Consider the following 26,006-nt stretch of genomic DNA (forward strand, 5'->3'; position numbering starts at 1 on the left):
AGATGTCACAACCATTCAGCTGGGGCAGACAAATAACCATCAAATTTCAAGGCTCAAGTCGAGTTATGCCAATTAAACGGGCTTAATGTAAGGCGACCAAAATACCCCATCAGCATCCCAAGTCTTCTTAACACCCCTCAAAGCGTCCAACCTCTCCGTATCATACATGTCACTCAAATCCTTCCCAGGCCTCAAATTATTCGGAAAACTCCTCGGCGCCATTCCCTCATCACTTTTTCTAAAACCTGCAACAACATCATCCAGGATTGGCTCAAAGGCATCCCTCGTCTTGTCCTCCTTGGCCACCATCACCATAAACGCATTGATGTTTCTGTCCCTGCCCTCCACGAACTTCTCACTCTTGATCGCTGAAGTCTTGTCAATGTTGTAAGCTGAGATTATAAGACCTGATTGTTGAGCATCAGGATAGGCCTCCGTTGCGGTGCGCCATTTGTCGAAGCCGGCTTTTATGGCTTCGGCGGTGGTTTTGTGAAGACGGCAGGATGCTATAGTTTTATGTCCGCCGTGAGAGTTGTATATGTTCATCTTGGAATTGACGTTCTCGAAAGGCAGTAATTCCGTGTTTGTCATGACGGTCTTGCTGACAATATCTTCCTGGAAGAGCAACGCCGTTGCTTTCTCGGCCTGCTCAGCAGGACCAAAGAATTGGTATCCTAGAATGACAATTGGAGATCCAGCTGCCGGAGTACCGGGAGGACTTCGTGCAAACGCCAAGCTCATGTATCCCTCTGCTGGAGGGTGGCTCAAATCTAGAAAGGTCTTGATAGCGACGTTTAGTGCTGGAGCAGGAAAGATGAGCGACCGTGTCCAGATCTTGTTGTCCTCCATGTTGAGACTTGACAGAGGGAAGGCGGAAACTGTCAGCTCTGTGATGACACCGAGTCCATGACCCGCGCCGCAGAGAACATTGAAGAGAGCTTGCTCCTTGTCCTTTGACAAAGAATTGACTTCGACAATGTCGCCTGAAGCAGTTAGAAGGCGGAAGGAAACCATGGTGTCGACCATCCATCCATGAAGGCCAATCTGAGCGCTGTTTCCACCTCCAAGCATACTTCCCACAAAGCCAACAGCATCAGAGTTGGGAATGGGAGTGTAGTAGCCCTCATCTGCCAAGGCCTTCAATACCTCTCCGACGAGAACTCCGCCGCCAACTTTCACAGTTCCTTGGTCCTTGTTCAGTTCAATCTTCTTGAAGAGCTTCATGTCGAGGTATAAAGCTGCTAAGTCCACGCTCACAAACGTGCCATGGCCTCCGCCAGCAGCAACGATCGTAAGCTCATTCTCTTTCGCAAGATTTATAGCAGCCTGAACGTCTTTCTCAGTCTTTGGAATGACTATAAGAGCTGGGCGGCCGATATGGGTGTCTGACCAGCGAGTGAGTTGTGGTGTGTCATTGTCTGGGACGACATATTCACATTGAAGTGATTCGAGTCCTTTGAGTTGAGCAGACATATCCACAAAGACAATTAGAGACAATAATATTGAGTTATTAGGTATATATTGGGCGGAATACCGTTCTTATAGTCTGTCAAGCAAGTTGACGAGATCTAGTGCTTACCTTTCCATAGTTATCTGACGTGGGTCATTTCCGAGATACCCGACTTCTAAGCCTTAGCTATATCACGATATCACATCAGCAGTGTCATCCCAAGCGCTGAGTCACTCTTAACTCCTAACTCCAAAGATGAATGGCCATGCCAGCACGACTAAATATCCATCCTAATCCACGACTCCGCCACACCCCTACACTCAACACACCACAAATTCCTCACCTTGAGCATATCCACAACTCCCCCCTGATCATCCCTAACGGCAATCGGCACATCCATCATAATCGTACACTCCTCACAAAACAGTGGATAAACACTCTCTGAGACTGCATAGCAGGTAACACACCACCCGGGACCGAGGTGAAGAGTAGTTCGCTTACAGGTTTCGCAATCAGAGAGAAAAGTATCAGTTTCTCGGTCGCGTTTGTCGGTAGCTTGTTCGAAATATATGTCTTTGAGACAGCGGAGACACATTGATTTGGAGCCGGTGAAGGAGGCGTGGCAGCGGGGACAGGTGCGTGAGGGGGGGTTGAAGGCTGGTGCGAGATGGCCCCGGAGGAAGGATTGGCGGATGAACGATTTGTTCTCGTCAGTCATTGCCATGGCGGTGGGTGATTGAGGAGTACTACCTTGTTGACACATTTTGGCTTTGTAAGTGTTGAAATCTTGAAACTGTTGTTAATGTTGAAGCGATGATGTTGGAAAGTAGTTCGAACTGTTGTTATTGCCGTGACTTTCTGGCATTAGAAACGAGTCGGTTTATATAAAATGATGGTATCGAGTGTCGACTTGGTGTTCATCAGTGTGGAAGTGAACAAGACCTTGTTCAGTTGAGACGCAGCATCCTTTGTCAGAACAAAGCACCTGTGTTCCAATACCAGCGAACAAGTTGTCAAGGACAGACCATAGAAACCACACGTTCACCACTGGAGCAAATTTTCACAGACATCAGTCATACCCATCGTGCTCAATTCCCAAAGGCATCTCATGTATTCGTCGTAGTACACAATATCTCCGTCGTGAAATCGTCTCTCGTATTCTCATCACCACATTGCCACCCCCTTCTCAATCACCGCATCCATATGTTCAAAGCGCCGGTCCTTCCCACTGCTCACGACGCAATCTCACAAGCCAAGATTGTTTATGCGGGAACGAAATCTGCTTCTCACGCGAAAACCCAGTAAACTCAAGCCCCTGCAAAAACCTACTCATTGTCAGCGCCGAACAACCATATTCGGAGGAACAAACTCACCTCGCATTGTCCACTCTCGGCTCAAGGCATATACTCATTGTTCGGTACTCCGATGTCAAGCACCAATGTACCAATCCCGTCAACCAGATTGGAACTCGTCCTCTTGCCCACTCTTCTCCGATGAACACGTGAAGACCTCTATCCCAATCTGCCGCATCGTTGCCGAGATGCTGACCTAGAATATCTTCTTTGACCCAGTAAATCTCAAAGTATCCAAACGGTACGCCGTCCCATTGTCCAATAACGGGGAAGGAGTTGGCTTGGTTCAATGATTTGGTGAGGAATTGTTCATCATACTCGCCCCAGAAGGCGCTCACTCGAGGCTTCTTCATCCACATCTCCAACAAAGCCGCATCATTCATAGTCGAAAGATGGGACTGTTCAGGTGGTTTTGGTCCAACGGGTCCAAGATAGGGTACAGGATTAGGTGAAATCGAAGCAACTCGGAATGAAAGATACTGATTGACACTCGGGACAAATCTCGTGTAGAAAACCTCGCCCATCCTTGGTGGCTTTGGCCTCATCGGATGACGGATATTATTCGTAAAAATGTACTGAAGAGGAGGAGGCGGGTAGTAAGTCGGAAGATGAGAGCTCGAAAAGAAAGGTCCAATGGGGAAGCTTGGCGGGTTTGCCATCGATGTTGGAGTTGGCCCACCAGGAAGATCATGATCTAGTCGATTCAGAGATGAATGCGGCGAATGTCTCTGGAAAGTCTTATGGAACGGCGATGGTGGTTCCATCGGTAAAGGCGAATTCGGTCGACTGCCAATAGGTGATCCAGGAACCGAATCGTAATTCGCACCAACTTTGTTGGGCTGTAAAGAAAAGAGGAAAAGCCGTCCAGGGAGTTGCCAAAACATACGTCTCGACACAAACATATTAGACCAATCCTCCCCATTATCATCTAAACTCGTTCCAACCGCACTACTCCCCGACGTTATAAGTCCCATGCGCTCAAGCTTGGGGATCAGATTCCGACCTCGGAGCACTCCATCACGCTTGATGTTAATCCTCCATTCACCACGAGGTTTAGCAGCTTCGGGCGTCTTCTCAGCTGCCTGAGCAGGGACTTGCGGGGCAGGTTCAGGTTGGTGAAAGTACCAATATAGTGTAATCCAAAGCATCATGGCAATCTGTCGTGTAGGGCTCGCAGCGGGTTTGAACTCGGAGCTCGAGGGGTTCGCGATGGACGAGATGAAGAGGTTATCGCCCTGCAGCGTCGGTTTAGCGAAAGAGTGAACATGACGCTTCGCTTTCCCATCCAGCGCAACACCATTCTCCCTATTCTCAACATCTTGCTTCTCGTCATCATCATCAGATCCAGAATCGCTCTCCGTGTTCAACACAACAGTCCACCCCACAGGAAACGCATTATGATGCGTATTTAACTCATGGCTCTTGAAGCCGAGACCTGCAAAGACCGGTGTGACAGTAAAGGTCTGTCCATCTGGCAAGCGAATGACTTGGGGAGCCATAATCGCGCTCGTTTTTGGGGCTTATCCGTAATCGGGGGCTGTGAGTTGCGCTTGCGGGGGATCGGCTGGACTGGGTATGTTCGGGTCGGAGAGGGGGAAGTCGAACTTATTATTAGGTCGGTGCTAAGCTCCTGGAGAAGAGTTCCAGAAGACTGCCGCTTTCGGACCACATGCTGACCTTTGAAGAGGCGATCGTGACAAACGCCGAGGCGATGGTTGGATGCTTTGATGGAGGTGGTGGAGAGATGTTTTATATGCGTGGTTGGAGGTGAGGGACAGTAAAAATGGGCACTGTACCTTGCCTAAAAATAAGGTCAAACACAGTATTAATATGGAAATGTACTATTTGTTGTACGTCATGATAAGTCCATCTATCATATCATACCCCGCCATGAACTGGAATGCTTGACTCCATCTCGGCGGCTTTAATCCTAATACGAAATTGTTACCTCAGGGTTTTCGTTTAAAGATTCCGTCATAATTCCCAAAATACAGATCATTTATGCAAGTCATAAATCTAACATTAAATCAATCGTTGGTTGCTTATCGCTATGCGTGCTCCATAATCCATCCGAAATCGCAGTCAGTTCAATTTATAGCAAAGTCTCCCTCGAAGGTGTCACCACACCATCAACAGTCGCGTGTCCTAAGCCCCCAATGCTAAGCCCATTCGCCATGATCTGATGTTTAGTGTACAAACTTTCCATCTACTCACTTCTAGATCCCGTCGTTTACTGCTTCTTCTTGTTGACCTCCTCGGCAGATCCGGGACCCTCCTCGTCGTCTTTGCCTTCAGTCATCTTGGTACCATCTCGGCCCTTCCTCTCCTCTTCGAGAACCTTTTGCACTTGCTCACCTCCCAAGTCCTTCTTCTCATCCCATTCAACATCGTACTCACTAGCCACGATCTTGATCTCCTTTCGAAGCTCATTGGCCTCGTGAACCAATTGCTCCCATCTGTTCTGATCAAATCCTCGTTCTTGGTAAAGTGCAGCTTGTCGCTTTGACACTGTTACCTTCATGGCAGCCTTGTAGCTTAGATCGCGGCTGATGTAGAGGAACCAGAGGTAAGCGCCCATGACAGTTGTCAGACCAGCGAGATACGTAACGGGCTCGACCAGATCCCAACCCCATTGTGTGTGGAAAGTGACATAGTAAACAACACCCCACCATCCAGCCAAAGCTGCAAAGCCACCTTGTGCCAGTCGATGCGCTCCCTTGTGCGCGAGTGCATCACATTCGTTCTTGACCTTTGACATGGAATCAATGTCGCGTGACATGCGTCTTAAGTTCATACGCATGTAGTAAGTTCGGTCTCTGAAGCTGGGCACTGCAACCCGAAGTTCTTTATCGAATCCCTCAACATCAATCGCAAACTCTCGACCGCGAGCAGCATCTCGAATAAAGTCTCCGATCTCGGTGCTGCCACTCCAGCGCACCCAGTTCGCCTCTTTGCGGGAAGGACCTTCGTGGCCAAGACCAGAGTATGATGCAACATTACTGTTTCCATTCTTCTTATCATCCTTCTTTCCATGATGTTCTTCTTGGTCTGCTTCGGCTCGGAAGACGATGTCGGGTAGCTTCTCGCGGCCTTTATATTGGACTGGTGGAATTTCGGCTTGGATCAATCGCTCGAGGTAAGAAAGAGGTTGATGCGGGTGCACGAGAAGAGCTAACGGCTCAACTGTTTCGCCCTCGTCTTCGACGTCTTGGTGCACTGGTCTGTTGACGTGTTCTTGTTCGGGATGAAAGGGCATTGGGAGAATGAGCTTCAATAGGCGTGTTGGGGTAGTCAATAGACGCCCTGCGCGTGTCAGTAGAGATCTTCTACAGTGATTGCATGCGCGCTTACCCTTCTTCATTTCAGTCTTGTCAGGTATATCAGAATCTTTCTCAGCCTCCGAGTCCACTCTATGCCATGGCCGATCATTCTCCAACGTTTGAGCGCTGGCACCAGATGTGACCTTCTTCATATCCCTCTTGCGCGCCTTTTCACTCAACTGATCCCTGCGAGTGATTTCCTCTTGCGGCTCAGCAGCAGCAGCTTCTTGGTTGAAACATCTTGTCGTTGTGAAAGCGCGTCGAAAAGGCGTTTGTGTCGTTTCGCATCTGTACAATGCTGGTAATTGATGAGAAGCAAATTGGGTATGTGATCGTGATGCTCGTAAAGCAGGAGACACTCCAAGCGCAGCGCGCCTCAAAGCGTGATTCATTCTGACTACACCTTTACCACAGAGTCAGAAATTGGTAGTTGAGGTAGCAGATGAAGGTGGAAGTAAGCTTTCTGGCCAAGGCGGGAGGCACATGCACAGGGGACATAAAAGACGAGATACAACGTGGAAATAAGGTCGTGTCATTCATTTACAGCCAAGATTTGCCTTGCTAGTTTTGGAATTCTTTGCCTGGTGCGGTCACCACTATCTCATCGATCCACGTCCAAGAGCTCGGCTTGTGACGTCAGTATCTAAGCCAAGCTTCGTCTGTCCCTTGAAGCTTCATGCACTCTACTTCTGATTGGTTCAGAACCCACTGCTCACCGTTAATGCAGTATCACTGCCACAATTCTCAGCTCAGCCAAGAACACAAATATCAAAGATATGGCGCTTGTTTGAAGCAGACGATGATTCGTTCCGGAGGTTTACTTCCTGGTTTGTTGAAGCCTCTTATGTATTGCCATGTGCGCCTCTTCGAGGTACATAGAGCTTGATATCAAGAAGACCGTAATATGCTACGCAATGTTGACAAGATGTAAAAAGAAGCATAGAGGGAAATTAGGTCGTTAAACAAGCTTGGTAAGTTCAAATACGGCACCGTTAAATCTTCGGGGAAGCAGAAGTAACACTGGTTGTGATCCTGTAAGCAGAGTGCAGGAGTCTTAACAGCCCAGAGGACTTCGGGTTATAATATGCAGAGTACAACTAACTATTCTAAATCAATAGATAATAAATAGGAGAAATTCAAATCTACAACCTCAAAATCAAATTCCAGGGACATATGAACCCAGTCATATCATTGCAGCATCATGTTGATATTGTTCATAACATGGAATCAACTTGCTTACCCTACAGCATCACGCTACCCTTCCGGTTTTAGTTGAGCCAGAAGCAGCAGTGGCCTGCTAACTTATACCAGCATACTCTCCAGAAACAGAGTACATAGAACAGTCTATGTCATCTCAGTACCATTCTTCAAGGCCTCGCAGTTCAATACAATACAATCTAAAGCCTGATGGAATTTTCTGTTTGTTTCTCCTGCCAATTATCGCATCTTTATTCATGATCATTGGACCCTTCACTTGTATAACCCGCAATTTCATGCAACTCAGTTCAAATGCTATTGCCAAGGCTTTTGTCTTCATGTTAAGCCGCTACTTGTCGGCAATCTCGCCTACCAAATTACCTACCTTACTCAATTGCCATCCAGACAACGTCCCAAAGTCAATCTTGATCTCTCGATGTTTTGTCTATGTAGCGATAACTTCAAAAGTCTATGAATATGTATATCAAATCCCACTACGAAGCTAACATTCACTGGCGACTGGCCCAGTTCTTAAACCCAAACTCAAACCACATTGGCTAATCGCCAAGATGAGTTTCCCTTGGTGTTGAGGGGCTTCAGGGGTCCAGAGGGGTTGGACCCCGCACTAGACTCCTTGAGGCTACAGTCCGTCCAATCCTCTTAGCAACCCGTCTGCGGTTCATTTCCTGATACAACAAGTCGGTGAAGTCAATTTTCCTTTTTGTCAAGCCCGAATCTTGCGTCTCTCTTGTTCAATTGAGCGTCTGATTTGTTTCACCTTGTCTCTGTCTGTTTCAACCTCTCCAAACCTTCCTCCACATCAGCATAACCCCGCTTCATAATGTCAGACACCAAGGTCTATCGCGCCAGCACCACTGCGCCAGTCAACATCGCAGTTGTCAAGTAAACACGCCCATCGCATCTCTAGAATCTTCACTAACACGATGCAGATACTGGGGAAAGCGCGATGCTAAGCTCAACCTCCCTACTAACAGCTCCCTCTCCGTAACCCTCTCGCAAGCCGATCTCCGAACCCTCACAACAGCCTCGTGCTCGAGCACCTTCACCGATGGCGACAGCCTCACTCTCAACGGAGAGTCCTCCGACATCTCTGGCGCCCGAACCCAGGCTTGCTTCCGCGAGCTTCGATCCCGCCGCGCCGCTCTCGAGGCTGCCGACTCTTCGCTCCCTAAGCTGTCTACATACCCCCTGAAGCTCGTCTCTGAGAATAACTTCCCCACTGCTGCTGGACTTGCTTCTTCAGCTGCTGGTTTCGCTGCGCTCGTCCAGGCTATCGCTCTTCTCTACGAGCTTCCTGATTCGCCTTCTGATCTTTCGCTCGTTGCTAGACAAGGTTCTGGATCTGCTTGCCGAAGTCTCTTTGGCGGATATGTTGCTTGGAGAATGGGTGAGAAGGAGGATGGAAGTGATTCTAAGGCCGACCTTGTCGCTCCCGCTTCACACTGGCCCGACATGCGAGCTCTGATCCTCGTTGTCAGCGCTGCTAAGAAGGGTGTTTCTTCTACCTCTGGCATGCAGCAGACCGTTGCTACATCTGGTCTCTTCAAGGAGAGAATAGCAAACGTTGTCCCCGCCAACATGACCGCCATGGAGGAGGCCATCAAGAACAAGGACTTCCCAAAGTTCGCCGAGGTCACCATGCGCGACTCCAACTCTTTCCACGCTACTTGCGCCGATACCTACCCTCCTATCTTTTACATGAACGACGTGTCCCGCGCTGCTATCCGCGCTGTCGAGTACATCAACGAGAAAGCTGGCAGGACCATTGCCGCTTACACTTTCGACGCTGGTCCTAACTGTGTTGTCTACTACGAGGAGAAGGATACTGATACTGTTGTTGGTGCTTTCTACCAGGCTCTTCAGGGTGTTAGCGGTTTCAAGGAGGGTGCTGCTAGCGCCAAGTCTAGCGTTGAGCTCGAGAGTGGTCTTGCTTCTACCTTGAAGGAGGGCGTGAGCAGAGTTATTTCTACTGGTGTTGGAGAGGGCCCTATCAAGACTGATGAGTACCTCGTTGGAGAGGACGGTCAGGCTGTTCGACGATAGATGGGGATATAAAAGATCTAGTGTCAGATTGAAGTAAATAGCATGCTGGAATGATATACAGAGAAGCCAAGTTTGAAGTTGAAACAAAATGCATCTTTACTTGTTACTCTTCTGGTTGTGATGCTGTTTGTCATTATTCCAATGCTGTCGATCATGATCATAACCTGAACCGTCGTTGATCCTCCACATCTCGCCGTGTGGGGCCGTCCAAACTCACCTCCACGGCCCTTCAATCGGCTCCGGGGAACTTGACAAGTCTCCACCAAAAGATCAATACAAAAGGATACATTTCTAAGGTTTAAATCCCAGTCACGTCGCACTTCTAAAAGCGCATTGTACCTGCCGGTCGCACTGACACGTTTTCGCCCTGCGGGGCACTGCCCGTGTCACTGCAAGCTGTGCCGTAACACGCTGCAAACGCCTATAGCTCAGTCTTCCAACTCTTATCCTTACAACCTTTCTCCTCATCAACACCATCGCGATGGATGGTTTAACTAAACTCTTGGGGCGCGGCAAAACTGTTGAGATTGTTGAGCTTGATAGATCGGGAAATGTGTCGCGAACCTGGAACCATACCGTCGACGACCGTGTACGTTGCTTTAGCTTCGCCTTTGGAATACCATGCATGGCTAATCTGAGCTGTAGGTCGTTCCTAAGTCAAAGCCTAACATCCCCTTCATTCCCTCTCTGCGCGAGGCTTTCATGCCAGTCGGATATCCTCACTCTGTGTCCACCGACTACCTGAATTATCAATTCTTCGACTCTCTCCAAGCTTTCTTCTCAACCATCACTTCCCTCCTCGCAAACCGAGCTCTCCTTCAAGGTCTCGGCGTCGGAGATGCCAACTCCTCCGCCACCTTCGCCATGCTGCTCACAGTCCTCAAGGACGCCATGTCTCGCATCGCCACTATTGTTTTCGCCCACCAGTTCGGTCTTCGTATTGAACCTGACGCCAAACGTTTCCGCTTTTTGGCTGATCTTTTCAACGACACTGCGTTCTTTCTGGAGCTGTACAGCCCGTACTTTGGCCCTTATGGAAAGATCCTCGCCCTGACTTCTGGAGAGACGTTGAGGGCGTTGTGCGGCGTGGCTGCTGGTGCGAGCAAAGCTGCTCTTAGTGTACACTTTGCAAAGCACGACAACCTCTCTGAGCTCAATGCCAAAGAGGCCAGCCAAGAGACCGCCGTAGGTCTTGTCGGTCTTCTTGTTGGAACTATCGTGGTCAAGTATGTCGAAGATCACCACAGTGTGCTATTATTGATGACTGTTCTCGTCTTTGCTCATCTGTGGATGAATTACCTTGGAGTTCGAGCTGTGTGCATGGACAACCTGAACCAGCAGCGCGCAACCATCCTGTTCGAAGAGTATCTCAAGACCGGCAAAGTCTTGTCCCCCGACGAAGTCGCCCACCGCGAGAAGATTCTGTTCTGGCGACCCGTCGTCCGAAACCAGCATGGCCAGAAAATTGCACGTATCGAAATGGCCAAAAGCTACTGGGACGCCATGGGCGCCAAAGCCCCCAACAGCAACATCGCCATTGTCGACGGTGTCCGGAACACACTCTTCGTATGGTCACACTCAAAGCGCAGCTACACACCCATCAAGATCATGCTCTGGAAGGATGCCAGTGCCATCCACGCCATTAGTGCTTGGTTCATGGCCATGGAGATGGCCTGGCTCTTGGAGAAGAGCAAGGGGTACACCGACAAGCTAGATAAGATCTTCTGCGGTAAAGAAGCTGTTGATGGCTATGAGCAGAAGTATGATAAGCGTGAGCTCTGGGATGAGATGCTCGCCAAGGGATGGAATATCGAGTCGCAGGCTTTTGAGACAGGTGCCCCTGTTCGTCTGCTCGCTCAGCTGGAGGGAAAGAAAGATCAGTAGATAAGAAGTATTGGCGTCAAGGCGTGATTGTCACTGTATGGAATAATACCCTGGAACATGAAAATTGATTCAATGGGGATTTGTGCTGGTCATCCAAACCTCTAAATGCTTTTTTACCCATGTTGTACATTTTCCAAAACGCCTTCCAGTGAATAACTCATACATTACAGATATTGTACACCGGTCATTATGCTAGGAATGCCCATCTCTTGGCTCGCATCTTAACACCCTCCCATGTATTCAGCTTCGGCCGCACATCAAGATAGAAACTTGGTCCACCCTTTCCATCTGGTCGTCCAGCGTAGAAGTCAATAACGTAGTCAACCCTCGTACCGCACCGGTCGATAACCCAATCGTGTCGGTCGAATGGCGCCGTGTAGCCGAGAATGGTATTGAAGCGAGCCGTGGGAGTCATGCGATCCATTTTGTTGGCGAAAGATTCAAGCTTAGGACCATCACACCTAACACAATTAGTTCTCGCTCGTAAACGCAGACGATGTAATCTTACTTGGTGCCCTTGAGATACGGCGCTTCCCACTCCTTGATCTCCTTCCAAGCTCTTTCATTGACAGCATTGTGAATCGGCACAACGGTCTTCATATCCGCTACCCTCGCATCGTAACCCTTTCGCTTCATCGCATCGAAAAACATCTTCTCCGAAGGGTAAACCCAATTTCCAGAGGGATCTACACCAGTCTCCATCTCGTGGTTCGCAGGCTTTGCAGGTTCTTTTCCATGGTCGACTGGACATACCGCTGGACCGCCAGATGTTCGTGGAATCGTGGATATAACGCGGTCGGTATCAAGACCATCGTTCGAAGGTATTTGCGTAGGCGGCGGTGTAGGTTTGCTCGAGGACCATGGGAGATATGACGAGAATGCTTGAGACCATGATTTCGACTGTGCTTGCGCTGTGTGGTCGACTGGACATCCAACTGCTTTTGCTTTTGCGGCTTCGGCTTCACGGGCTTGAGCGAGCCATGCCTCGCGGGATTTGTGATCGACGGGACAGGCGTCTTTATCTGCCATGATGAGGATCGTACGCGCAGTTATCGGTCGAGAAGGTTGAGGGAGAAATTTAGGGTTGGAGAGATTCAATTGCAAGGGTTGAGAAAATGGCGTAATTGGTTCGTGGATGGATCGTAAATGCGCCGGGATGTATTGGTTTGGAGGTTTGCGAAGGAAAATTAATATGGGTCGGGTCCGGGTTTTTCCCGCTAGGTCCGGGCCGGAGGTTAACCTACATCGCCGACTTCACTTCATTACTGCGCGTATAAGATTGTTCAAGTCTAGAAGAGAATTGCTAAACACATGATAAATTCACCCAAGCAATGCTTCAGATTATGAAATCTTTAAGAGCGGCCCTAAAACTTATCACAAATCTTTTTATAAGTCTTGCCTGAACTTTGGCCATTTACTAGCACTTTATTGATCACTGCTTGCCTCAAAGACGCTAATGAAGTTTTCTCCCTGTGACGAACTCCTCCCGCTTCCTTCAACTGATGTCAAAACGCCCTCGAGCTCCTCGAGAGTCTTTCCATGTCATGACCCGTATAGCAAGCTGGGGCATATCTGTCCTCTGCAACAGAAAAGAAACCCACCTGACCATGTGAATCGCCCTTTGCAAGCCCGTACACATCCCTACGGTGATTGCTTTGGGTAGTTCGTAGTAAATCCTCTGGCGGGCATGGAATGTCTTGGGAGGAAACTGCTCCGCAGTCTTTTCATAAGCCTTATAGTAATTCATCATGCAGTCGGTGAACCGTGGCGGACCAGCCATCGGTTCAATGGTGTCTTGGGGCTTGACGAGGATGTATAGGACACGAAGTCCGGGGAATATGCGTAGAAGTATGTTCAAATCTCTAAAGCTGGTAAAGATACTCAAAGCGTGCTGCGATTTATCGGATGGAGGTTCGTATTCATAAAGAACGCCGATAGACTGGACTTTTGGAAATGTTGTTGGGCCTGCCCACATCGTATTACTCGTGAAGACAGGAGGTCTGCAGGCGATGATGAGGTCGCGAGAGGTATCGATTAACTCACTTTCTCCTCCTGCCCACGTTTTGGGAGGGATTCGAAAGCGCATATGAGTATAGTGATGGATCGTATGCCTTTTCATATACTTAAGAGATAGTGAGTTGCGGGGCATCCAGTTTCGTGCAATTCTCGAGACAGTTGCTCGTGAGTTCCGACAGGTCCACATCAATGCCGTATGTAATGGATAGTCCGGCGGTGCCAGGCTCTCATCGAAGACTGATACGTGCGATGTGACTTTGAGCCACAGTTCCGTACCTCCACCGAGGGTGCTCCAGAAGTCAGTGAAGTGAGCGGTTGGTTCTCGTTCTTCAAAGTGGCTATTCGCGGCGTGTTTCTAAACCTGCAGCTGTAGTTCTTGAGGAAGCCTATTGAATTTCGTGAAAGAGGTCATGATGATGCTGATAGATCTTCGGTATGTTGATTGTGATGATGATGTTGTTTACTGGGAGACTGGCTACCTGCTCAGGCAAAATTACTTGAAAAGATGAAGACAGCCACAGTTGACCTGGAAAGTGATTAAGGTATCGATGGCAAGTGCTAGTCAAGATACTGAGGTTAGGCTCTTTGCTCTGCCAGGGAAAGCAGCATTGTCGTCAAGATAGCCGGAAAAATATGGACTTGCCGACTTCGTATCATGTCGCTAAGCTGCAGAGTAGTAAGTGCTATAATCAGGGCCTTGGGGGATAATAGTGCTGCTAATCTACCTTCTACAGAAAACCAGAGCTAACTAGGCACCTATGAACATCTCTCGCGTGATGCCATTACTATCACACATAGCTCTGAAAATGCCCCCATTTTCCCATAGATCCAGCGGCGGCCCCAGCTCAACAATCTTACCCTTATCCATGACACATACTCGATCATACTGTATCACCGTACGAAGACGATGTGCAATAGCAATCAGTGTCTTTCCTCCCAAGCCTGTCGCTAGTGTCTCTTGCACAAGTGCATCGGTCTCAGGATCAACGCTGCTCGTCCCTTCATCCACCAGCACGATACGCGTGTTGCGAAGAAGTGCTCGAGCAAGTGCAATCAGCTGTCGCTGTCCAAGAGAGAAATTGAGGCCTTCGGTTTCAACAGCCGTGTCGAGTGTCACACGCGTCTCACGGGGTTTGCCAGAGCCACTGCTGTCTGGTTCCTCCCTCTCAAAGACACTGCTTGCCTGGGTATCTTCCTCAGGCATAGGGAATGATTTTTCTGCGTCTGGTAAAAGATGTGCCTCGCGGAGAGCACGCCATAGTTCCATATCTGTGTGCTTGTTGAAAGGGTCCAGGTTTGAGCGAATAGTGCCTTGGAAGAGAGTGGGATCTTGTGGAATGATCGCCAAAGCGCTTCGGAGCCGGTGAAGACCAATCTGGCCAATATCAACACCATCAATGGTAATGCGCCCGCCAGAAATCTCTGTCAATCTGAAGAGGGTTGAAAGAATAGTGCTCTTTCCAGCACCAGTGCGGCCTACGATACCGAGTCTTTCGCCACCAGCAATCCTCAAGCAGAAGTCGTCAACCACCAGCGGAAGACCAGGGCGGTAGCGCATCTGCACGGCCTCGTATTCTATCGCTCCATGCTCCGGCCACGTAGAACGGACACTGCCGCCGTCGAGGGGTGCTTCCTGGTGCAGAGAATTTGTATACTGGAACAGACGCTCTGTATTCGACATGGAATTGTTGACCTCAATCAGATACTTCACCACGACCTGCATCATGCCAACCATGGACATGCTGTAAGTCAGCAGCAGACCCGAGATACTGAGCGCAACAGGTAGTGCGTTGGTAACCACGAGAATCCCAGTGACAAAGTTCAGTAAGATACCGATGTTGTCAAGTCGAACCGACAGCCAGTTGTGGCTCGCGAAAGTCAGGAAGTTGGCGCTGTCCATGTCATCGATGGCTTCATGCACCAGTTTGACGAACTGGAGCTCCCGATCGTAGGCGCGAATACAAGCAGCTCCAATAAGAGCTTCGTTGAGACGAGCAAAGACCACGCCGTCAAGTATTAATTGATGCCGCCTCAGCTCTCGCGCACTGCTCCTGTAGTAGGAGATGCACCACCAGAGTGCAGTCGCGCCAAATACCAAGGCGATGGCAAACTACTATCCGTCAGCTTGATCATTCGACAAAGAAGCAGTGCAAGGTGACTTGCATAGTAAAAGTAGGCAACGATGAGGATGTAGGAGCCCAAAAGTGCCGCTACGTTGATCAGAAGCTGCTGTACGGCAACGACCAAGTTGTTATCTAGCGCATCGATGTCTCTTGTAAAGCGATATATAATGCGACCAAGTGGGGTCGTGTCGAAGAAGGACATGGGCGCCCTCAGAGTCTGCCAAAGCGCATTGTTCGACATGACCTGGCTCGACTTGATACAGACCAAGCAGGTGATGAGCGAAGACGAGAACACTAGGACACATTGAGCGAGACTCAGGCCGGCGTATATACCAATCTGGTTCGTGATAGTCAGTGAAACTCTTCAAGCTTTATATCAAGGCAGGAATTCCTACGTTCTGACCGCGCGTGAGGCCGTATTTGTTGTCCACCCACCACGAGAGCCATAATCCTCCCAAAATGCTTGATGATCGGAAAAGGAGCTGTCCAACCACCATTGCAAGGCCATTCCAAAGGGAACCAGAAGCCCGCAACCACGAGACATATACGGAGAAGGGGACGCTATCAACAATCTTGGTCTCTTCCTGCATCAAGACCTCGGCTTTCGTCGTTGTGTTATCTGGGCCGACAGAATCCCCCTTCTTACCTTCATCGGTGCTGTCAGCCTCCTTTTGCTGATGTCCCCCAACGGCGACCAGGCTGGTGAAGGCAGAGTGAGACTTCATCAGTTCTTCGTAGGTGCCTATGGCCTCAATTCGCCCGTCGATCATCCATATGATCTTATCAAGCCGGGACAGGAGGTGCAGATGATGCGTTGCCAGGAACCGGCATTTGTTCTTGAGCAAACCGCATATGGCCTCGTTGAAGATATGTGTACCTACATGCGCATCAACAGCTGAAAGCGGATCGTCGAGGAGTACGATGCCAGCGTCAGAGTATATGGCGCGGGCGATATTAATGCGTTGCTTTTGCCCCCCTGATAGGGTCACACCTCTCTCACCTATCTCTGTCATATCGCCATGTGGTAGGAGTTCAAAGTCCGGCAACAGAGCGCAGGCGTGCACAACATCGGAATAAAGCTGCTGGTTGAACGGCTTCCCAAAAGTGATGTTGTCTCGGACGCTGGCGTTTTGAATCCAAGCATACTGGGGGCAGTATGCCCTGTCAGCAGCAAACTGCATGACGCCACCAGTCTGCCTCATATCTCCTGCAAGAGCACTGAGAAGGGATGTCTTGCCGGATCCAACACTTCCGATGATTCCAACCAGCTCGCCTCGCTGGCACTCTAAGGAGATATCGTTCAGAGAGAACGGCACGTCGCTATCCCGGACTGGGCGGACCTGTGTATCCGAAGTTTCAACTACTTTCTTTTCGTTTCCCGCTCGTTGTCTCCTCATAGCTCTGGATAGGCGGTTCTTCTTCTCTTTATCCTTTGGCGATTCACCCTCCTCGTTCGCTGGTGGGCTCTCCCACGTGAAAGAGGCATTGCTGAGTTTGACAGCTGGAGCAAGACCAGCGTCTGGGACTGCTTGTGCTTGTACTTCTTCAGCGAGCAGGAAGTACTCGATCCTCTTGATCGACTGGAATGCGTCGGCAGCAAGGCTCAGGGATACGGGCAACCAATTCGTCGGGACTCGCAGAAGGTACAGCATCGCTAAGGACGAAAAGACAACCGCTGGATCAAGACTACCATTCACAACCGCGTACACGATGAATGTGATCATGATGGCAAGCACAGGTAGAAACTGGGCGAGGGTTCCCACGGCACACCTGATCAGGTGCATGATGCGCAAGGCTCGGGTTTCGGACGCTCGGATGTTTCGTAGACGGTCCTGAAAGAAGCCTTCCCAGCCAAAGTACTTTACGAAGCGGATGCTCTGGAGGATCTCTTGCGTAAGTGTGACACGCTGGTCAGTGACTATGTTGATACGATTTCGGCTTGCCACCAGCGGTCTCGTAGCGTACGTCACGGCGGCGAGACCGAAGATGAGAGTGGCTGCTCCTGGCAACGCTGTCCAGCCCAGATTATAAACCAAGAGCGCAACTGTCAGTATGAGCTGGTAAAGCGATAGCCATGAAAGGTGGAAAGCTGCCAGTGCCTGCTCGATGCGGGCGGTGTCATTGGAGACCAGGCTCATCACACGCCCGTTGGACCAGCCTTTCTCATCTGTCCAACAGGGAATGTCACCGTAGGGTCCCGATACCTCGCTCCCTATCTGACCTCCAGCCTTGGCCCTGTTAGAAAGCTTTAGTGACTTGTTAAAGGCCATGGCTATCAAAGCGCTGCGTGTCTGTCCACCGAGCAGCATGCCCCGATAGTAAAACTGACTCGAGGCGAAAGTTTGAAGCATCTGCAAAACCGCGATCCCGAGGACATATCCTATGCCAACCGATACTGACGTGGAACCGCGTGTGTCGTGTCCGTCAGGGTAGGCATGTTGAACCCACTCAATAAGGAATCTCAGCGTGAAGGGCGTCATCACCTGCAGGGTCGACACGAGGAATTGACTGACAGCGCCGAGCCAGAAGTCGAATTTGAAGACCTCGTAGAGTGCCCATAGGAGAGGAAGGCGAGTGCGAGCCAATACTCGTCGTCGAAAGGCCGCGTCAAGACTCGGTTGGAGCGTATCCATGAGCCTTGCGTCTGACACTGTCCAGATATCATTGCGTTCAAGGTGTCGTCGATATCCAATCTATACCATGAATTGTCAGTCAGCACGTAATAACACCATAATCGCACCATAGATAGGCACATTCTCACCGTCATGAGCGGGCTGAGCCAAGCAAACCAAAGTTTGCTCAAGAAACCTGCGTCTTGTTCCGCAGTCACCTCCCTCTTCTCGGGAATGTCTGGGACATTCTGTCGACCGAATGGCCTCAGCCACCGAGATCGCATCTGTCGGACTGATGCGCACGAGGCCTATAGATATTACGACCACAAGTAATGGTCGCAATGGATGAGAGAAGAGGTGACAGCAACAATCTCTGGACGGGCTCCAATTGAGCCCGACTTTCACGCTTTACCTATATGGCACAATGCGATCATCACGTCACGTATGTTTGCGACCAAGTATTTCACATGCCTGTCTGCACAGTATCAAAGGCGGACACGACATCGTTCATAAGTTCCATTGTTGGTCGCAGGCTCGCCCTGATTGGGAGGTAATGCTCCGGAGGAGTTGTTTGTTGGCGACAGGCAGGGATCCGAATCTCTGCTAAGAGCTGCATCTCTTCTGTCATGAGAAATCAAGGCTTGGCGCCGCCGGATATCCGGCTCCCCCATCTGCCATGCAACGTCTCCTCCTGCAGGGTCAACATCCTCGTTAGTGCAAGGTCATCGAGCTAATGCACGGTCACTGATAGCGGACCGAGCCGCCTGGGCATCGAATCCTGCCCTGTAGGGACTGAGGCTTTGCCATTTTGCGCATTCATGCAGGCGTCTCAGCCAAGATGATCTGGTCATCTTTGTATCCCATGCCTGTACTTCGGGCATGTGCTTCAAAATTTCCTCTGTAATTGAGCTCTATTCAGGCACTCAAGTTAGTAGATTGAAGCAATTGCATTACCGTGAACCATCTAGCGATCTGAAACTATCGTATTCAACTGGTGCAATGACTGCAGACGAACCGTTACCGTCAACTATCACGTCAATCAGTACGTCTATAACTCGCAAAATTCTGCAAGCCTCTAATCGCGCCACATTGCTGATTCAACGTCAAGGCGGTCAACATGCAATGCAAGACCAGCTGCCAACGCAGCTCTATACAACGATTGACAGGTTCACGCTGGAGTCAGGAGAGGTTCTGACCAACGCGGCCGTCGCCTTCACCGTAAAAGGCCGACTTAACTCTCAGCGAACCAACGCTGTCGTTATCTGCCACGCCCTTTCCGGTAGTGCAGATGTTGACGACTGGTGGTCACTGCTTTTATCGCGCCCCGAGAACCCAGTCCTCGATCCCAACAGGTTCTGTATCATCTGCTGCAATGCTCTAGGCAGTCCCTATGGCTCATCGAGCCCGTTGTCTGTAAAGCCGGGCAATGCATCTTATTATGGACACACGTTCCCGAGAACAACTATTCGTGACGATGTCCGGCAAGTATACGCTCGAGTTTGACCGTAGCTCAGCGCTAACTTGCTTTCCCAAACAGAATCCAAAAGATAGTGGTCGAATTGCTCGGGGTGCGGTCAATCTATTGCGTTATAGGAGGTAGCATGGGAGGCATGATGGCGCTGGAGTGGGCATTACTGGGTAAGCATTTCGTACGATCCATGGTTCTCGTCGCGACCGCAGCCAGGCAAAGTCCCTGGGCGATAGCGTGGGCTGAGAACCAGCGGGCAACCATAAAGTCCGATTCCAAGTTCCGAGGTGGGTGCTACGGTAATGATCCTCCTCGAGATGGCCTCGCGGCTGCGCGTATGGCAGCCATGGTATCGTACCGGACACACTCATCTTTCGAAAAGCGATTCGGAAGACGCCGGCTAGAGACTTACACAGCGCCCAACAAAATGCTGTCGAAAGTCAACGGCATCCGTCCGCCATTCGCGGTCGACGTGCAGTGCGCGAAGCGAGACGACGGACACTACGACAAGTCGGGCATATTCTTGGCGCAGAGCTATCTGCGTTATCAAGGAGAAAAGTTCAATGCTCGCTTCGATGCCAATTGCTACCTCCACATCCTGGACAAGATCGACTCGCATGACATCGCCCGCGGCCGGTACCAGAGTCTTTCGGACGACGAAGCGATCCTTAAAGTCCTCAGCCAGATTCGACAGCGCACATTGGTTGTCGGAGTCCCTACGGATGGCCTCTACCCGCTGTCTGAGCAAATAGTTCTGTCTCAGGGCCTGAAGAATGCAACTTTCGCAACGGTCCAGAGCGATGATGGGCATGATGCGTTTCTCATCGAAGGCGAGCAGCTCAATGAGCTGTTGCGCTCCTTCTTCAGCTCAGATCCTGAGTTGTAAGCATAGAGTATATATTCCACTTGTAATCAAATAAAATTGTACCACCGTCGAAATGATTGGAGAAAGCATTGTATTGGCGATGGCGTATATCGTGACCATGGCGATAAAAGCAGCCGCCTGTATTGTTTCCGTGTCCAGAATGCGGAATTTGTCCTACCTCTATTCCAATCAAATCGTAATATGATCTTGGCATCTAAACCTTCACACTAAACACAATGATCGAGACTAAGGCGAAAAGCAGAGCAGCAAATCCGAAGGGCAGCCCGAGCCAGACTTGTCCCCAGCTCATGCCCACGCGGAAGGCCAAGGCCATCCCGGGACCCGCCACCAAGCTTCCTATCCCTTCTGCCACAGATATGAGCGCATAAAGCCGCCCGATATCGCTTGTAGCGTTGGGGTGCCGAGATTCGACAAGACTGGTTGTTAGACTGCGCATGGTTGGCGAAAAGCCTGAGCCCAAGGTGGATATGACAAGCCCTGAAAGCATGCTTAGCTTTCTGTATGTGGCATGTCTGGTCGGCTTTATGCTTACCGATGATCATGCCAATCGCCGTCTCTGACAAGAACAAGATGAAACTTCCCAGGACCAGGAGGATGATGCTTGCTTTGCCGATCCATAAGTCGCGAGAGGTTGCACTCCAGCTTACGAGGACGTATGTCGCAATGAAAGGCAGTATGACCGTGAACAGAGCAATATTTACACCGGCTCGTAGCGATATGAGAAACCCTGCCTAGACGTGGGGATATGTTAAATCAGACATCTACGCACGGGTCTAGCGGACATCAACTTACCTGTGCTAAAGTCCACCCATATCGCTTCGAGACATATTGGAAGAGCATATTAGCAGCTTGGCGCCCAACCTTGGAGATGAGAAAGGTAAAAACAAAGGCGGACAGAGCTCTGTCTTTTATGACGAAGTCGAACGAGTCTTTGTTCCGAGCAAACCAGCTTCCCCATTTGCTATCATTCTTTGCTGGCGCCTCTGTTTGTTCGCTACTTGTGGCTGAGAGACCATCGGCTTCCTCACCAGACCTCTTTGGGTCAACCATTGGCAATGTTTCTGGCAAGCCAAGTGCTAGAATGACACTGAGCCCTTGGAAGGCCACAGCCAGCAAGAGAGGTATCCATGTGTTCTTGTGCATCAGCATTGAGGTGATTGGGGGGACAATCAAGTCTGCGACAAGGTCGGTACAGAAGCGATAAAAGAACACCGTACTCCTGACCTCCGCTGGTACGACATCAGCAACAACCGTTGTGAGTAAGGTTGTGCCTGTGGTTGGGCCGCCGCCGATGATGAAGAAGAGCGAAGAAAGCCAGACTGCGTTCAAAGTTAAATGCAGAACTCCAACCTGTGAGAAGATGGTCAATATTATTAGATTGTAAATTGAGCTTTAGCGATACCTACGAAGAATAGCGTCGACGCCCAGGACAAAGTGTACCCAACCAAGGCCAAAACCAGGATCCATTTACGTCCATGCAAGTCGGCCACATAACCATAAGGAATCGGAAGCAAAATCGCGGGAATGGCATCAAAAAAGTACTGCCATCCCACGACCGAGGCGACCTTGTCCTGCACCGAGTCGATCTTACAGAGGCGCTCGGGGACGGATCCGTCACGATCCACTAACGACGGATCGTGCCGCAGATAGTAGCGGGTACAGGCAACGGACTCAAAGAGCCGGACTCTTGGCGCGGCGTAGAGAGATTCACCAACGTCTGAAACGACGGCGAGGACGATGCAGAGAAGCACGACGTAGATCCACGGCCATGAGCAGCGAGTGTGGTGCGCGTTCACGTTGACGATTGACCTGGGCACGCCGTTTGGTGCTTCGGCCTGTGGTGAGAGGAGAGCTGTCCTTTCACTAGCATTCTCGTGCCCATTTTCGCGATGTTGGTGCATTTTTACTTAGTGAAAGTCATGAGAATGTAAAGAAGAGAGGAAGGAAGGAAGACGTGCTGCCGGATGAGGGTGCATGGCGACCAATGCCTAGGGCGGTGACTGAGACGGGAGATAAGACAAGCATGGATGCAATTGAAGTGACATCACAGCCAACAGCGACGGTTTTTGTGGGTGTGTCAAGGGTGAAGTTGATTACAGCCCGGATACGTATGACAGGTCATCTATGCAGGCGCTGTGTTATGGAAGTGGCCTGGCGATCACGTGCCGTCTTGCATAACAGTTTACTTGAATAAGGTACCTAGGTAGTACTTCGTTATTTATTTTAAGGCTTATTATTCCCTCATCGCTGCTTTTTAAGTATGTTTGGTAATATATAAACGTAAGGTATGTATCGGCATTGGGCTGATAACTTCACGTTTTGCAGTGAATGGACTAATACTGGGACCGAAACATTTAAGATAGGACCGAATTCGCTAAGGCTACAACATCGATTCAGATTCAATGGAGAATATGACTAAAAAATCTGAATTATAGAATATTCAAGATAGTCTGAGAGTGCAAAGTATACTAAACTACCCTGGAAATGATAAAACTCGCGTTCGCGTTCTTCCCAGTCTCGCCATTCAGCTGGCATGTGAGGACCGGTCGCAGCCTCTTGACCAGACGTTGAGTTTGGATCTTAGCCGGCTGCATGAAAGATTAGCCATTGATTGTTTACTCCAGTTCAGTATAAATAACTTACAGGATATGCCATGGTCTTGATAGAATGGGTGCTTCGGGTCAGCACAAACGCGCCCGACCGCATACGAGATACCACGCTAAGGAGGATATTCTCCTTCTCCAATGTCGTTGATCCAACTGCGGCGTTGAAGTAAACAACATCATGCTCACGGAGGTCCTGAGGAGCGTCTTTGATATCGCCCGCCTCAAATGTGCAGTGCTGCGTATCCTCGCAAAGTCTGTCGAGGACCTTTATACTCTTCTCCAGACGATCGGGAAGAAGCTCCAGGCTGTGGATTTTGACAGTTTTGGCATGCTTCTTGGCCCAACCGGTCACCCAAACAGCTGTCTCTGGCATGGCACCGGATCCCAGAATGGCGATAGACTCGGGGGCCTTGTCCATGACGGACAAGAGGCCCGACCACTCGGCTTTCAGGACATATTCATAGAACTCATGGATGGGGGTGGTGGTATAGATCTGCCAGGCTACATGGAATACGTCAGTCAGTGAGCGATACAGGACCAGTGCTCAGATTCATACCCTCAGCCGTGTCTTTCGCAGCTGCAACTCTCTCCGCCCACGTCACTTCCAAGGCGCCCTCGCACTCTCCCATGACGTATCTAATATCCGGCATGAGACTCAAGATCTCTGGATGAGAGAGAACAGCTGTTTCCAGTTCAATATCGAGAGTCGTAAAGCCAATGACTTTGTAAAACCCGGCCCAAAATGGGACGACCTGGTCGGTCTTTTCGGGCGTGTCTAAAGGGCACAAGGCTTTTGCTGCCTTGACATTTTCTACCATTGTCTTTACATAGACTTGAGCTTCGGCTTCCAAGTCTCGGCCCGGGACTACTGAGTCAGTGGTCATTGTGTCGAATGGTAAGAATGCAATGAGGCAAAATGATAGAATGTGATGCAAAAGATACAAAGCAGCGTTCGTAATTTTAGGAACCCGACGCCTCGAAAACGAATACTTTCCTTGTGTCTTCAACCTCACAATTCCAGGGGGAACTGCTTTTCAATTATCGGCTACTTTCCTAATTAGAAACCTAGTCAATCTTCAATCGGCAGAGCTGCACAGTCATATCCTCCGAGGACCCTGCAAGGTCTCTTGACCCGCCATAGATAGCTTTCAGGAAGCCTACTATCATTCCCGATCCAGATGTAACCGAATATGCAGAGTCATTCGCCACATCAACGCCTCATCCTGCGTTGATGCTCTAAACGGGGTGATGGATTTATGGCTCCAAAGCTGCCTCAAGATGCCATACAAGGCATTGCCGGATTCTGACCAAGGCATCTCCTGAAACAGTCACCAGCATGAGCCCCTCCAGTACGGTAGACGAGGTCGCCAGAGCGCACACAAATGGGCACAACACCAAGAATGGCGAACACAACTCCAACGGGGCTACCAAGTCGAAAGCAGTTTCAAACAAGACACGGAAATGGCATTTCGATACCCTTCAAGTTCATTCGGGCCTTGAGAACGAGACTGCTCATGGACAATGCTCCCTTCCTATATACAACTCAGCATCATTTCGCTTCAAGTCATCAAAGAGCATCGAGGATGCATACAGCTTTGCCGATGGCCCAAGAAGCCAATTTTACATGTATAGCCGACTCTCCAACGTGAGTATTCCTATCTCCTCCAATGAGCTTGGCAAGGTGAGAAGTAACTAACAGGTCCGTGAAGCCCAGTAATGTCGGTTTCGAAAAGCGCATGGCGGCTCTGGAGCTCGGAAAAGACGCTCTAAGTTTCGCCAGCGGCGCCGCTGCCATTTTGACGGTCGCGCAATCTTTGGTCACTGTTGGCGACAACGCTGTTGTGAGCGGTTCTGTCCATGGGGGAACTTACCATCAATTCGAAGTCATCCTCCCAGCAATGGGCTTGGAGTGTCGCATTATGGACACAAACGACCTGGAGAAAGTAGAAGCGGCCATCGATGAGCGGACCAAGTTCGTCTTCACTGAGACTATCAGCAACCCTAAATTCGCAGTAGCGGACTTGGAAGGTCTTTCAGCTATTACCAGACGTGCAAACATTCCTCTAATCGTCGACGCTACCTTCTCAGCTGCTGGTTTCTTCTGCCAGCCGGCCAGATTTGGTGTCGACATCATCATTCACTCAGCCACCAAATGGATCTGTGGCCATGGAACCACGTTAGGGGGGGTTGTCATTGAGACAGGCGTGTCTGAATGGCAGTCCAACGCAGCATGCTATCCTCACCTTCATGCCAAGCGCGGGCGTGAGGGCACCGATATCAGTCTCTACGACCAGTTTGGTAACGAAGCATACATGAGCTTCCTGCGATGGGAGTTCATGCGCGATACTGGAGCTTGTCTTGGTGCACAGGCAGCCCAGCAGCTCTTCATCGGGGTCGAGACCCTTTCACTTCGCTGTGAGCGCCAGCACCGCAATGCGCTCTTCATATCGACCTGGCTGCGCAATCACCCGCGCATCGCTTGGGTCAAATACCTGGGCTTTGAAGACCACCCGTATCATCAGCTTGCCTTGAAGTACCTGAAGGGATTTGGGACTGTTATGACCTTTGGGTTCAAGGGGTCAGTGGACATGGCATTCGATGTTGTTGATGCGTTTGAGATTATCTCGAATACGCCTAATGTTGGAGATGCAAAGACTACCGTAGGTCACCACTGGTCTACAACGCACAAAGGGTGTTCTGTCGAGCAGAACGAGGCAATGGGTGTGTATGAAGACTTGTTCCGGTTGTCACTTGGCATTGAAAAGGTGGACGATCTCATTGCCGACTTCCAGCAAGCCTTCGACGCGGTGCCACTCAGAACCTAACTGATCCATTTTATAAAGCGTTATTATATGCAATCATTCGTTTCAATTGTGGTCATGAACTTAGGGAGCACGAAAGCAGAAGATATATCAAATAGCCTTATTGCCTTGAACAACAGTGCACTAGAGAATTAAAAGTATACATTAGACATTCTATCCTGCTGCGTGTATGCGTGTTTTGCAACACAACAAGACCTTGGACCTAC

The 26,006-nt window shown here is 49.9% G+C and overlaps 11 protein-coding genes across 11 annotated transcripts; 4 read left to right on the forward strand and 7 right to left on the reverse strand.

Annotated features, from left to right (window-relative positions):
- Positions 1 to 72: 72 nt before the first annotated feature.
- Positions 73 to 4,301, reverse strand: BKA55DRAFT_592685 (uncharacterized protein; the record flags this gene model as incomplete). Its single annotated transcript, XM_046195429.1, has 6 exons — positions 73 to 1,454; positions 1,535 to 1,538; positions 1,599 to 1,625; positions 1,794 to 2,236; positions 2,687 to 2,775; positions 2,824 to 4,301. The coding sequence occupies 6 exons, from the start codon at positions 4,299 to 4,301 to the stop codon at positions 73 to 75; spliced, it is 3,423 nt and encodes a 1,140-aa protein (XP_046050903.1).
- Positions 4,302 to 4,731: 430 nt separating this feature from the next.
- On the reverse strand, positions 4,732 to 6,735 carry BKA55DRAFT_563853 (uncharacterized protein). The gene is made up of 2 exons (XM_046192438.1): positions 6,154 to 6,735; positions 4,732 to 6,105 (listed from the first exon to the last, which is right to left on the reverse strand). The coding sequence occupies exons 1-2, from the start codon at positions 6,512 to 6,514 to the stop codon at positions 5,033 to 5,035; spliced, it is 1,434 nt and encodes a 477-aa protein (XP_046050904.1). The 5' UTR covers positions 6,515 to 6,735; the 3' UTR covers positions 4,732 to 5,032.
- A 1,183-nt stretch (positions 6,736 to 7,918) lies between these two features.
- Positions 7,919 to 9,506, forward strand: BKA55DRAFT_563855 (GHMP kinase). The gene is made up of 2 exons (XM_046192439.1): positions 7,919 to 8,222; positions 8,270 to 9,506. Exons 1-2 carry the CDS (start codon positions 8,161 to 8,163, stop codon positions 9,381 to 9,383), a joined length of 1,176 nt encoding a protein of 391 aa, XP_046050905.1. The 5' UTR covers positions 7,919 to 8,160; the 3' UTR covers positions 9,384 to 9,506.
- Positions 9,507 to 9,510: 4 nt separating this feature from the next.
- BKA55DRAFT_563857 (vitamin B6 photo-protection and homoeostasis-domain-containing protein) lies at positions 9,511 to 11,317 on the forward strand. The gene is made up of 2 exons (XM_046192440.1): positions 9,511 to 9,972; positions 10,029 to 11,317. The coding sequence occupies exons 1-2, from the start codon at positions 9,865 to 9,867 to the stop codon at positions 11,265 to 11,267; spliced, it is 1,347 nt and encodes a 448-aa protein (XP_046050906.1). The 5' UTR covers positions 9,511 to 9,864; the 3' UTR covers positions 11,268 to 11,317.
- Positions 11,318 to 11,454: 137 nt separating this feature from the next.
- On the reverse strand, positions 11,455 to 12,296 carry BKA55DRAFT_688355 (cytochrome c/c1 heme-lyase; the record flags this gene model as incomplete). The annotated part of the gene is made up of 2 exons (XM_046199196.1): positions 11,455 to 11,728; positions 11,776 to 12,296. The coding sequence occupies 2 exons, from the start codon at positions 12,294 to 12,296 to the stop codon at positions 11,455 to 11,457; spliced, it is 795 nt and encodes a 264-aa protein (XP_046050907.1).
- Positions 12,297 to 12,519: 223 nt separating this feature from the next.
- BKA55DRAFT_313743 (uncharacterized protein) lies at positions 12,520 to 13,936 on the reverse strand. The gene has a single exon (XM_046185653.1). It carries the CDS (start codon positions 13,468 to 13,470, stop codon positions 12,763 to 12,765), a length of 708 nt encoding a protein of 235 aa, XP_046050908.1. The 5' UTR covers positions 13,471 to 13,936; the 3' UTR covers positions 12,520 to 12,762.
- Positions 13,937 to 14,031: 95 nt separating this feature from the next.
- Positions 14,032 to 18,302, reverse strand: BKA55DRAFT_537753 (multidrug resistance-associated protein; the record flags this gene model as incomplete). Its single annotated transcript, XM_046189955.1, has 4 exons — positions 14,032 to 15,334; positions 15,379 to 15,743; positions 15,802 to 18,099; positions 18,168 to 18,302. 4 exons carry the CDS (start codon positions 18,300 to 18,302, stop codon positions 14,032 to 14,034), a joined length of 4,101 nt encoding a protein of 1,366 aa, XP_046050909.1.
- An 830-nt stretch (positions 18,303 to 19,132) lies between these two features.
- BKA55DRAFT_313760 (Alpha/Beta hydrolase protein) lies at positions 19,133 to 20,475 on the forward strand. The gene has a single exon (XM_046185654.1). It carries the CDS (start codon positions 19,620 to 19,622, stop codon positions 20,370 to 20,372), a length of 753 nt encoding a protein of 250 aa, XP_046050910.1. The 5' UTR covers positions 19,133 to 19,619; the 3' UTR covers positions 20,373 to 20,475.
- A 90-nt stretch (positions 20,476 to 20,565) lies between these two features.
- On the reverse strand, positions 20,566 to 22,273 carry BKA55DRAFT_507712 (major facilitator superfamily domain-containing protein; the record flags this gene model as incomplete). Its single annotated transcript, XM_046187360.1, has 5 exons — positions 20,566 to 20,849; positions 20,905 to 20,926; positions 21,020 to 21,103; positions 21,165 to 21,722; positions 21,830 to 22,273. The coding sequence occupies 5 exons, from the start codon at positions 22,271 to 22,273 to the stop codon at positions 20,566 to 20,568; spliced, it is 1,392 nt and encodes a 463-aa protein (XP_046050911.1).
- A 361-nt stretch (positions 22,274 to 22,634) lies between these two features.
- BKA55DRAFT_736720 (Nicotianamine synthase) lies at positions 22,635 to 23,862 on the reverse strand (the record flags this gene model as incomplete). The annotated part of the gene is made up of 3 exons (XM_046201342.1): positions 22,635 to 22,960; positions 23,016 to 23,479; positions 23,535 to 23,862. The coding sequence occupies 3 exons, from the start codon at positions 23,860 to 23,862 to the stop codon at positions 22,841 to 22,843; spliced, it is 912 nt and encodes a 303-aa protein (XP_046050912.1). The 3' UTR covers positions 22,635 to 22,840.
- Positions 23,863 to 24,289: 427 nt separating this feature from the next.
- Positions 24,290 to 25,803, forward strand: BKA55DRAFT_736721 (uncharacterized protein; the record flags this gene model as incomplete). Its single annotated transcript, XM_046201343.1, has 2 exons — positions 24,290 to 24,623; positions 24,688 to 25,803. The coding sequence occupies exons 1-2, from the start codon at positions 24,315 to 24,317 to the stop codon at positions 25,801 to 25,803; spliced, it is 1,425 nt and encodes a 474-aa protein (XP_046050913.1). The 5' UTR covers positions 24,290 to 24,314.
- Positions 25,804 to 26,006: the final 203 nt, after the last annotated feature.

The sequence above is a fragment of the Fusarium redolens genome (assembly GCF_020744475.1).
Source record: "Fusarium redolens strain MPI-CAGE-AT-0023 chromosome Unknown BKA55scaffold_6, whole genome shotgun sequence".
Lineage (NCBI taxonomy): Eukaryota > Fungi > Ascomycota > Sordariomycetes > Hypocreales > Nectriaceae > Fusarium > Fusarium redolens.